General features: G+C 34.2%; 1 protein-coding gene across 7 annotated transcripts in view; it reads left to right on the forward strand.

Annotated features, from left to right (window-relative positions):
- Window positions 1-12,360, forward strand: part of Spata6 (spermatogenesis associated 6) — a 129,329-nt gene extending 116,969 nt beyond the window's left edge. For 3 of the 7 annotated variants that reach the window (XM_074080190.1, XM_020186363.2, XM_074080188.1), the window contains one exon: window positions 8,578-12,358. In XM_074080190.1, the coding sequence (XP_073936291.1) occupies window positions 8,578-8,616 (39 nt within the window). In that variant the 3' untranslated portion in view covers window positions 8,617-12,358. Of the gene's footprint in view, window positions 1-8,577 lie in introns of all 7 variants that reach the window. The other 4 variants (XM_020186361.2, XM_020186362.2, XM_074080192.1 and 1 more) reach the window with 3 other exon arrangements.
- Window positions 12,361-12,964: the final 604 nt, after the last annotated feature.

Raw genomic sequence — 12,964 nt, forward strand, 5'->3', positions numbered from 1 at the left:
TCTAAAAATTGAGATATTTAAAAAGACATGAAAATTTGACACACATACATGAAAACTAAATTACTAGGAACTACCTCTGAGGGGGCCCAGATGTTGGATTCAGCAGACTTCAAAGCAGCTATGTTTAAACAATTAAATGAAAATCAACTAGAGAATACCTAGAGATAGAAATTTTATTTTTCTCAATTAAAAATTATGCTCAGGACTCAATGTCATCTTATGTAGTCTATACACATTGTGGTGATAAGCCACAAAATACAGCAAATATTCAATATTTTCTGCAGGAAGAGCAGAATTGGAAAATAGAGCATGTGTTTTTCATATTCCAAGCCTCAATCTATTCATGATAATTGCCTCATATCTTCTATCATCTCTTTGTATGAAACTCATCAGAAAGTATTTTTTATCAAGGAGTTAATAAATGACATTTATAGAACTTTGGATTTTAGGAGGTAACTTGTGGAAAGAATTCAATAGCCCTATGGGCTTCCTTCTCAGTTTCCAATTTCTTATTTAATAGAAAAATTTAGACATTTGCTATGATATCCAAACCAATTCCCGGGGTCCAAGGACATGTTTTCTTTTTAGTGCCTTCTATCTGTATTTCAGATTTCTTCAGTTTTCAGGATGTTCAAAAATCTCTACATTGTTGTACATTTCTGACATCAATACCCTATTTGATCATTAGCCCTAATTTTAAGAACAAAGACTGAAGTGATGTTCTAGATCAGTGGGCACTGACTACAGAAGGAAAGAAAGATTAAAAAGTAATTTAACAATCTGTGTTCAGAATATTTAGAATATAACCTGCACTTTTATTGCTGTTAATAAAATTTATACCAATGTTGTCCTTTTATATAACTACCTATTGATAAAAAAACTTTTCTATTTGCTTATGCATATTTTCAGGATACTAATAGTAAGAACATGCTCAATAAATTTTTTAATTATGAAATTGTAGCAGAACTCAATCTGAGTAATTTAAATTTTGGCTTTATGTTTTAAAATACCAAAGGATTAACTACTATAGTTTCCATCTCTTCCACATTGGTCACTCTGATCAACTTAATGAATCTACCAAGATGCAATAAACAGCCAAAAAGCTATCTTTAGTATTAGCAAATAGAAGAAAAAAATATATAATATGTAGACTTAAAATCTCCAATAGAGTATACTTTCATTTTTAAGTGAGAAAATATTTTTTTAGTTCTAATTTGAAATCACCAGATCTTGTGGAATTAAGTATAATAATGTCCTTTTGGTTAAATATTTAATGTTTAGTTTTTCTTTTCCTTAAATTTTTTCTAGAAAGTATATATACATGTGTATATATCTCCACATTGGGCCAGCTTTATGTCCAGTTCTTTCTACTGGAAGTACAGGAGGAAATTCAGAAAACAGTAATGAAAGCAAATTGGATGCTCTTGGACATAATGATACTAAGTCAAACCTATATTAGCAAATATCAAAGAGATGACTTAAAATTTTTTAAAATAGAGTTAAAATACATTTTTGAGACAGGATCTCACTATGTAGTTGCCTGGAACTCTCTGATGCTCTTGCCTCAATCTCCTGAGTGCTGGGGTTACAGGTGTGTGCCATTACAACCCAGCTGAAAATACCATTTTTATTATGTGATTAAAGACCACTGTCCTCTTTACTCAGATGCATACTAAGAGTAATATTTTAGAGTAATCTTAATTCTATCTCTTATTTATAGCACAAATCCCTTCTGTATCCTCTCGTTCTAGCCTTCTCATTGCCTCTACAATAAAATTCTGTTTTCCTCTTAACAGTCTCACTCCATTCTTATCTTCTTGGTATTTCATGATATTCCAGACTCTTTCATGACTTGTTCTATTGTAATGCCTTTAGACTCCTACTCCATTCTAAGTTGTTTAAGATCTGTCTTTTTTCTGCAAATACTCTAGGGTTTTAAGAAATACTTTTATAATTTATCTAATCAATAGTTAGGATTTGAAACTGCTCAGTTCTCTTTTGTTAGTTTTCTTTTATTAACCTTTCAGAATGCTTTCATTTTTTCCAGTTCTTTTTTTTTAATTAGGAAACATTAATCACACAAAGGGTTTTCATTGTGATACTTCCATACATTCAAATTCAAATTCACACCCTCCATTCTTTATTATGCTCCTTTCCTTCCTTTTTAAAAAATGTTTAACCAGTTTTGTTATTCTATTATATGTGTATATGAAGTATTTTTTAAGGTCTAGATTTACATGAGAGAACAAGTATTGTTTGTCTTTCTTATTCTGACTTAATTCACTTTAACATTATGATTTCCAGATTCATCCATTTTCCTGAAAAACATTTCATTCTTCTGGATAGCTGTATAGTACTCCATTGTATATATACACAATGCATTTTCTTTATCCATTCATCATTCAATGGACACCTAAGCTGATTCCATAGTTTGGTTGTTGTGAATAGTGCTGCTATGAACATGGGTGTGCATATCTCTTTTGTTTGTAGATTTATAGTGGGATCATATGGCAGCTCTATTTTTTAGTTTTTAGGTTTTTTTGAGGAACCTCTATACTGATTTCCATAATGGCAGCACTAATTTACATTCCTGCCAACAGTGTATTTCCTTTTACATTACATCCTTATCAGAATTTGTTGGTTTTTTTTTAATCTATGACTGCCATTCTGAGATGGAACCTCCATGTCATTTTGGTTTGCATTCCCTTTATGGCTAAGAAGGTTAAACATTTCTTCCTACACTTAGTGGCCATTTGTACTACTCCTTTTGGGAACTGTCTCATCAAGTCTTTGCCCACTTATTTATTGATTGTTTATTCTTTTGATGTTTAATTTTGGAGCTCTTTATATATTCTGGATATTAATTTTTTATCCAATGGGTAGCTGGCAAAGATTTTCTTCCATTTCATAGGTTGTCCCTTCATTCTGGTGTTCGTTTCCTGTTCAGTGCAGAAGACTTTTAATTTGACACAATTCCATCAGTCAATTCTTGCTGTTTCCTGAGCAATTGGAGTCCTATTCAGAAAGGTGTTACCTATTCCAATATCTTCAAGAGTCTTCCTTATCTTTTCCTCTAAGAGTTTCAAGTCTTACACTTAGATCTTTGATCCATTTTAAATTAATTTTTGTACATGGTTTAGCTTCAGTCTTCTACATTTGAATATCCAATTTTCCCAACACCATTTGTTGAAGAGGCTGCCTTTTTTCCAAAGTATGTTTTTGTTTCCTTTGTCCAAAATCAGGTTGCTGTAGCTGTGTGTGCTTATTTCTGGATGTTCTAGTCTATTCCATTGACCTATAATTGTGTTTTTGTGCCAGTACCATGATTTTTTTTCCTATGGCTCAGTAGTGTAACTTGAAGTCAGTTATTGTGTTACTTCCAGCATTGCTCTCTTTTTTTCAGGATTGCTTTGGCAATTTGGGGTCTTTTGTGCTTCACATGAATTTCATAATTCATTTTTCTATTTCTGTGAAAAATTACATTGGAATTTTGAGGGGGATTACATTGAATATGTGGATCATTTTTGTAGTAAAGCCATTTTCACAATATTAAATCTGCCAGCCCATGAATACAGGAGGTCTTTCTATCTGCTACTGTCTTTTTCAGTTTCTTAAGATTTTAGTTTACAATGTCAAGATCTTTCACTTCCCTTACTAGGTTTACTCCTAAGTTTTTAATTTTTTGGAATTTGTAATGACTGGGATTGTTTTCCTGATTCTTTTTCTCAGCCTCTTCGTGATTGGTATAAAAGGTACTGATTTTTGTGTGTTGGTTTTTGTATCCTGCTTCTTTGCTGAAAGTGTTTACCAAATTTAAGAGTTTTCTTGGTGGAATCTTTAGGGTCTTTTAAGTATGGGACATCACATCTGCAAATAAGGATATTTTGATGTCTTCTTTTCCTATTTATATCCCTTTTATTTCTTTTTCTACCCTTATTATTCTGACTAAGAATTTAAGCACTATATTGAATAAGAATGAAGAGAGTGGACACCATTGTCTAATTGCTGACTTTTAGCTTTTAGAGGATATGGTTTCATTTTTTCCCATTTAGTATGATGTTGGCTATAGGCATATACATATTTATATATATATAAATGTATCCTTTTCTATGTTGAGGTATGTTCCTTCTACTCCTAGTTTATTCAGGGTTTCTATCATAAAGGAATGACTAAATTTGTTAAATGCCTTTTCTGAATCTGTTGAGATGATCATGACATTTTTGTCCTTTGTTGTTTTTCTTAGCATTGTCATAATTAAATATGGAAATCTCTAATCAAGTAGCAATCATAAGTTTCTGGAAAGATAAACTACATTTAATAAAGTAACATTTTCCTTTTTTTGAAGATAACCATTTTATGATGTAATGTCCTGATGTAGTATTTTGTAATGCGTAGTAAGAAATTTACTAAATGTTTTACGTGATTGTGTGCTACAGATATTCTTGGTAAAATGAGAAGCATAGTCCTTAAAATTCTATTGCAGACTAGGGGCATGACTAAAAGAGTAGCATGAGGCACTGGGTTCAATCTCCAGTACCACTACAAAAAGAAAAAAAAAAACTTTTTCTATAAGAGGATTGTTTTAGTGTCACTTACACATTTTAAACTTTTTAATTCATTCCAGCAATAAATAAAACAGAATTGACTCAATATGTTCACAATCCAATGGAGAACTCCATATCTGGAAGTAAATAAATACTGTATTAGGAATCTGATCGTCTTTGTTTGCATCTATCCATAGACTCTCATATTAAAACCTGCTCTGTGTGCATATTGTGTTTTGCAATTCAGTTTTCCAGACTGAATCAACTCCCAAGTTCTCTCCAGTGAATCACAATACTATTTACAAAATTGAAAATTTTTACAATTGTACTTTTTTATTGGCCAATATTAAATTGTACATAATAAGGGGTTTCATTGTGACATTTCCACATAATACACTTGGATTATATTCAACCCCTCTATTATTCTTTTATATCATCCCCTTTTCTCTTCTCCTTTTCTCTTCCACTTCCACTTCCCTCCCTCGTAGTCCCCCTTATACTTTCATGACCTTGGTTTTTGTTTTGTTTTCCACTAGCTTCCACAAATGAAAGAAAACATGTAATACTTGTCTTTGTGAGATTGGCTTATTTCACTGAACATGGTGATCTCCAGTTCCATCCATTTTCCAGCAAATGACATAATTTCATTCTTCCTAATAATTGAGTAAAACTTCATTGCAAATATGTATATACATATATATGTGCATTTTTTAAATAAAAAGAAATTTCTTGACAAATTTTTCTGTTTTAGCAGCATTAAATTATCTATTTTGAGCACTTTATCTTCTCTTTACAGAACCTTACCAGATACACAGTAAATTCTAAAGGGCTTTCTGAATTTTGTATTTCATTGCAAGCCACTGAGGTGATGTTTTAAGGCAGCTTTGAGACATATATTGTCTAATGGAACCAAAGCAATAGCAAATCTATGTTTGATAACATAAATATAGTTCTTTATGATAAGTATTAAGACTTTGGTTTACAAACTGAGAGGAACCTACACCATAAGACAGTTGGGTAGTGATGTGTGTTAGAAATTCAAATGTCATTGAATAGATTCATTGCACTAGAATTAGTCTGGAAACTAAATAAAATGTATTTTTATAGAAGTATATCTTTAGCCAGTAATATGCCATCAAGTAGTTGATTGGTGACAACCAGTGAAACAGGAACAGATCTGTGTTTTGTGAAATAATAATTCACACATGGCTTACTGAAGTCAAACAAACAAAACCAGAAAAAGGTAAGAGGGGCAGAGGTTTGTGGGGATTTCGGCTAGCAGGTATATTTGCAGATTCCTGAGGTACATGAAGAATTTTTTCTAGTAATGTTTTTTTGTGCGATTTCCCTATAAAATGACTCAAATTGTTGAGAAAGTATTTTAAGTGACAGGGGAAGTTACACATGGAAAGGAATTGTAAGAAAAATCCTATATTCAATTGGCTAAACTATTTTTGTTGCATTGTTATTGAAAGAAATGTCCTGTTTTTATCAAAGCATTAGCATTGAAACTTGGCTAAGTCCTTATGAAATTTTTAACTGGTATTACTAGGGTAGATGGTTTTAATTACCACATTGAAGCTGAAAGAATAAAATATGTATACTAGTAATTGTGTTTTAAAATAACTTTAATAACACAGAGTATATCATTTCTGAAGTTACCCAGTGTGAAAGAGGTGATATCAAATGTAAAGAAAATTTACCAGGATCTAGTAAATAATGCTAGAGAAAACAAGATAGAATCACATTTTAGAAAAACCGTATCGAATTAGAGAAACCTTATTGTTACACGGAGGCAAATTTTTTCAAATGTTTTATATATACATCAACCTTAACAGTGGGATATATTTAAGGTTTGTGTATTTCAAAGAATGGTAATAATGATAATTATTATTAAGAAATTATTCCAGATTAACAAATTTTTAAAAAATATACCTTTGAAGCCTTATGCCCCTAACCAATCTCATCTTTTCCCACAGATATAAATGCTACTGTGACTTTTCTGCTAATCTTATATTTCTTTGGATTTGTGCCACACATATATCCATCCTTAAGCAACAAATTATTTAGTTGTACTTGTTTTAAACTTTGTATAGATGTAATTATAGCTATATTTGTGGTTTTTCAGTTTTCCCTACAATGATGCATGTGGCTGTACATCACTAACTTTTCCTATGTTGTATATATAACCACAGTGGATATTTAGGCTGCTTCCAGTTATTATCTATTACAAATACGGCTGTCAGGAGTGTATTTGTACATGTATAAGGATTTTGCTGGGTAGCTAGGAACAGAATCAATGGCCAAAGTGGCACAGCCACTCAGACTAGGTTACAACAGAATAAGTATATTAATATTCCCACTATTTTACATCCTCACTGATACTGGATCATGCTCCAAGAATGATCATGTGATACTCCCTTTCCTTTTCATGTGGTCAGTTTTAGTATGTACAGGTGATAGATAGACATTGAGCTAAATAAATTCCTTGTAGTTCCAATAGTTCCTATTTTATAAGTGACAATAAAAATAATGTCATGAGATGATGAGTCAGGAGAAGTTATTTGCATGAAGATTCAAAATAAATGAAGAAGATATTTGCCACATTTAATTGGCAGGAAATATGGTTTTATATGACAAAAATTGAGAAGTCTAATCTATAGCAATATTCATTATTGAGTTAAGTTACTTTTAGTTACTGAAAAAATAAACTTGGTCTGTATAGAAGTCAACACCTTATCTCTAGAAAATAAGTTAAGCCCAAGACTTAACACTAATGATAGTAAAATTGTAACTTTGGTATTTTCAAAAGATACCATTAACTCTTCAGAAAAGTTGCTTTTTCGTCTCTATTCCCATTTACCTAACCTAGTAATGGTCTATTTCACTAGCGACCTAACTGTTCTTTCTTATTCTTCCTCCAAGAACTCAGAACAACAGTGGATCATTATTACTTCATATTTGGACTCTTTTATGTTGTTTCCATTTTTCACAAATTGTTCACATTTGGCTTAATTTTCTGCCCCTCTCCTTGATGACAATAGCAGCATGGCATGTAGAAATGGCCGTAGAGCCACAACTATGGTTCCCGTTCCCACTTGTTAACTTGCTAGCTGTGTAGTCTTAGGCAACTCTTAATAGCTTAAATAGTCTTTACTGAGTCTTTTTTTTCCAACACACTGGGGTTTGAACTCAAGGCCACCTGCTTTCTAGACAACCACTCCACCACTTGAGTCATACTTCTAACCATTTAGGTTTTTCAGATAGGGTCTTATGCTCAGGGTATTAGGCTCAGGCCAGCCCCAGAGCATGATCCTCCTATCTTTACCTCCCATGTAACTGGGATCACAGGTATGTACCACCTTGCCCAGCATATTTGTTGAGATGGGGTCTCACTAACTTTTTTCCCTGGCTGGCCTCTAACTGTGACCTCACAATCTCCACCTTCTGATTAGTTTGGATTACAGCTGTGAGCCACTGCACCTGTCCTCCACTGGGTATTAATTTCCACATACCCACTTCTAGGTGTTGTGAGATTTACTGGTTGGAGAGTATGTAATTCAGTGCTTTGTAGTTAATAAATACGAAGGTAAGCATTGTACCATGTACTTTTCATATATTACTAAATTGTTCAAACAATACTATGAAATTATAGACAAGGAACAAGACTCTGAACAGTTAAATTACCCAAGGTCCCCACAGATTATAAAGACTTCAGTGGGGAGTGCCTGATTTTAGAGGTTAAGCTAGAACAGCTATTCTTTGCTTTTGCCATGCTGTACCTATTTCTGTTCTCTGAATTACTTTTTAACTCTAACACAAAATTTTTATTTCATTGTTCTGGAACTGTTTTACACAAATAGTTTTGCGTCCATTTGTAGGGAGTCAACCTTTGAATATACTGTATTTTTTTCTCATAGCCCCAACATAGTATCAGAGATCCATAATGTACTAAGTAAATATTTGATTTATATATTAGTACCTCTAATTTAGTTTCACCATTGTTTTAAGCTTTTCATATCTTTTTTTATAGCACATATCAGCGGCCACGTGGCAGTCTCCATTTGGATGATGGCGAATACTGGTCCAACAGGGCAGCCTCTTTTAAGGGAAAATCCCATCGACCCATCTTTGAGAACAGCATGGACAAGATGTACAGGAACTTGTACAAAAAGGCCTGTAGTTCTGTTTCTCATACACAGGAAAGCTTCTGAGATCCTCCACCGTGACTGTATGAGTGTCCATGTGAACCTCTCAATGAAAACGTTTGATGTGACCAGTATCTGTATTCCTTTGTTAAAATAGGTGGCTCTCTGAGTAAAGTAGTTAGACTCGAATCACGTCCGTTACTTCAGATGGTAGAACATCATAGCCTTTGTGTTGCAAAAGAACGTTCTGTGCTCCAAACTCTACAGCTCTGCAACACAACCACAGCTCCCAGTCTGTGACAGGGCTATCCATCTACAGATGGAGGAACTTTCTCGCTAGAAATGCTCTTCTGCCCTCACCACCTTGTAATCTTTTCATCTGCTTGACTGGTTTTCTTGTCTGGGTAAGATTTAGTTAATATCAACTCCCTTTTCTTGGTAATAAACAAAAAGATATATTCTACAAAAATGAATTTCCTGAGTTTAAACCCTGTTTTAACTAATATTATCCAGAAAAGGTCATTTCTTAGCTCATAAGAAACAGCTTTCTTTTTAGAGCTTCATAATCATTCATTCCTTCTCTGAAAAAACTACTACTGAGTTATCTAAAATGTCTAACAGTTACCTAGAAAAAGCAGTGGGCATATATTATCTAAACTATGTGTAACCAATTTTAAGATAGATTTCTTTGTATAATTTTCTTGATAGTAAACATGTAGAAACTCAAAAAGAATAAAGAGATCTACTGTAAATTTACCTGTTGGGCATTTTCATAGATGTTATAAGATCCAACCAAGTAGGAGTCTCACTTTAAAGGACACTTAGGCTGGGCATGGTGTTACTCACCTGTAATTCCAGCTACTTGGGGTGGGGAGGGCAGAGACAGTAGGATCACTGTTTGAGGCTAGCCCAAGAAAAGTTAGTGAGACCCTATCTCAAAAACAAGGCTGGTATGGTGATGGACTTCTATAAAGCCAGCTGCTGAGGAAGCAGAGGTAGGAGAATCACAGTTTGAGACCAGCCTGAGCAAAGTTAGCACAAGGTCCCTATCTGAAAAACAAAGTAAAAGCAAGAAGAACTTGGGATGTGGCTCAAGTGCTAGAGAACTTGACTAGCAAGCATGTGGCCTGAGTTAAAACCCCAAACCAAATAAACCAAACCAAGCCAACAATAATAAAAACAACAACAAAAACAGGACACTTAGAACCATAATATAGCAGGCTGCTTTTAAGCAGGCACTCAAAAATCTTTTGGTAGATTAATAAAATTAGGTTCCCCTGTCCCACCCCAACATACACCTCTGAAGCCATAGACAGTTTGAAAGTGTAAGAAAGTCTGCACCTTATTTTTCAGAGTGAAACGAGGAAAGGCAGGGAGAGAGTAGAAAATAAGTGAATTCTGCTTACAGGAGTGAACAGTTGACTGCAAAATAATGTTTTCTTATTGCCTCTGTCATTGGTTAATTCCACAATTAATATTTAAAAATAAAGAAATATATTACTTACACCTCATTTAAACTGAAATTAAAATGTGACAGTTGACTTATCTTTGTGATAAGAGAAAATATATATTTATTAGCTAATAACAACTTTTTAGCACATGTTAATATTTTAGTGTGGTAATCTGTGATATATCAGAAAGGGCATCAGTGATAGGAGCTAGGAGTCCTAAGCTTTAGTGCTATTTTCTACTTGAATTGCTTTAATCTTATGTTTTTTAGTTTCCTCAGCTATCAAATGAAGATATGGAGTAATGTTCAAACTGTGTTGTGCAGATCAGAACCACTGTGCTAGGAGATGGTTATAGGAATATAGATATAATTATTTCATTGTAAGTTTAGGAATGTCTGCACTACACACACACACACACACACATGCACGTGCATGCATACAGATAAGCACAGCCTAGAGAGTCATCAGTAGGATGACAGGAATGAAAAGAGATGCTAGTAGCATGAGAACAACATTGATAAACTGGCACTATCTGGCAAATTAGACATAGAGTCCTAGGGAGTCACTATGACTACAGTTGGAAACTAGCATGTTAAAGGATTTACAAAATCATGGTATAAACCTGTTCTAGAATCTAGTAAAGTCTGACACATAATTGATGCCCCTTAAATATTTATTGAATTAACCCAGAATTTTCTAACCTAAATTAACCATATAACAGTTTTTTACTGTAGCTTCCACTGTCTGTTCCACCAGCTCCCTGTCTCCTCAGCCACCCTCCCAAATGTCATTCTCAAAACTCATATACACACAGATATTAGCTGACATAATGCTGAACTACACGAGCATTCTGACTATAGGTTGTATGATAATGCTTTGTACAATAATCTTTTGAAGATTTAACACCGAATGATGATATTTTAAGAAGCATATTCTCAGTGAAAATGAATTCATTTTGCTGTGGTGAAAAAAAAAATTCTTCTGTTTAAAAGTTGCTCTTTGGTGAAGAGAAACAAAATATGTCCATCAAAAAAATGTTCTACTAGCACAGAAAATCTTCATTACACCTATGTCTGCCATGAGCTATGACAAGGGCTCTGCAAAAAGATAACTTCAGAAACTGACACTGTGAAAGTCATTTTCCTGTGAATAAATTTGGCATCTCTATGAAGGATGGGGTGAATTCCCAGATGTGTAGCATCTTTTATAAGTGCCTGATTATCTTTCATTCCCTAGAGGACAGATTGGTCTTTGTTATTTTGTTACTGTGAGTTCTACGCTGTATTCTCTTGAACGAGTGAAATCTTTAAGTACTGATAGTTGTAATTTCTCATTTGTAGAAGTAAGTATGTACAATTGTTTATTTTCTTATCCTTTTTCTATAGTTCTCACAAACCTACTAATTATCATTGAACTTAATATGAAAGCTAGATAGGCTTTTCTTCTTCCTTTTAATTTATTTTTTTCTTGAAAAACAGGAATTTGAGAAAAGAAAATGATAAACTTAACAGAGAAATATGTACCATTGAACTGGGAGTCTTCCCTGGTTCTACTGCTGATTGCATAACCTTGAGTAATTCGTCCTTCTTGGAGCTCAGTTTTCTCACATACAAAATGATGGCGAGATCAATTTAAATTGATCTTTTAACATTCCTACATTTCTGTAATGATTAATGTGGAACACCTGAGCAGCAGACTTGTGACCTGACTTCAAAATTAAAAATCAAGAGCAAATAGATAATTATTATTGTTTTCACTCGCTAACAGTAGCTTCATTGAAGTATAATTAACCCTTTTAAAATATTGAATTGAGTGCTTTTGATATATTCACAAAGTTTACAACCTAATGACTAGTTAAGTATGGAATATTTTATCACCCCCAAACAAATCCTGTACCTGCTAGCAATCACCACTACCCTCTCCCTCCGACTCCTAAAAAGCATTCGTCTGCTTTCTGACTTTATGCCTATTCTGGACATTTCATATAAATGGAATTACAATATGTGACCTACTGTGTCTGGCTTCTTTCACTTAACGTAATGTTTTCAAGGTTAATCTATGTCATGACATGGTTGAGTACTTTATTCCTGTTTATTACTAAATAATCCATTGTGTGACTATACCATCTTTTGCTTATCCGTTCAGTTGATGGACAATTGTGTTACTTCATTTTGGGGACATTATGAAATGTTACTTCATGTACAAGTTTTGTGTGGACACTTGGTTTCATTTCATTTGAATTTACATGTAGAAGGTGAATTGCTGTTTCATATGGACAGGGGATCTTCTCCAGAGGACCATATCTGTCTTTGCTATTGAGGGCCTCAAAAACTCTCCAGCTGCTATGGATCCCTATGGCTTTTGCTATATATGGGTCCTGGTTTTCACCTTCATAGACCACAGCTGCCTAAACTACTTCCCCTACTGGAGCTACTTCAGCCAGTGGCACTGTGGGCATTCTGACCCTGGCTTTCAGTGTGGTCTCCAAATGGATGTCTGCAACTAGTGCTGATCCCACCACTAGTGCCAGTTTTAACCAGCTTGCATGCCTGTCACCAATTGTCATGGCTGTGTGCCAGCCCACAGCTGCCCCTGGCCATTGCTTTAGTACATGCAAGCTCTGCTGCTTTCATCACTATGTGCATACCTTCATCTAGTTCTCACCACTGCACATGCACCTGCTTACAGCCACTTCTCACTACTACACATGCCCATCACTGATCTTGCCCAAGGCCATAACAGGCACACTCACTTACCATCCCTTTTGCCATGAATACACTGAAAAGCTATCCTTAGCCTCCACTGCTGGCTCTAGCTCTTG

This window comes from Castor canadensis, chromosome 7 (assembly GCF_047511655.1).
Source record: "Castor canadensis chromosome 7, mCasCan1.hap1v2, whole genome shotgun sequence".
In the NCBI taxonomy this organism is placed as follows: domain Eukaryota; kingdom Metazoa; phylum Chordata; class Mammalia; order Rodentia; family Castoridae; genus Castor; species Castor canadensis.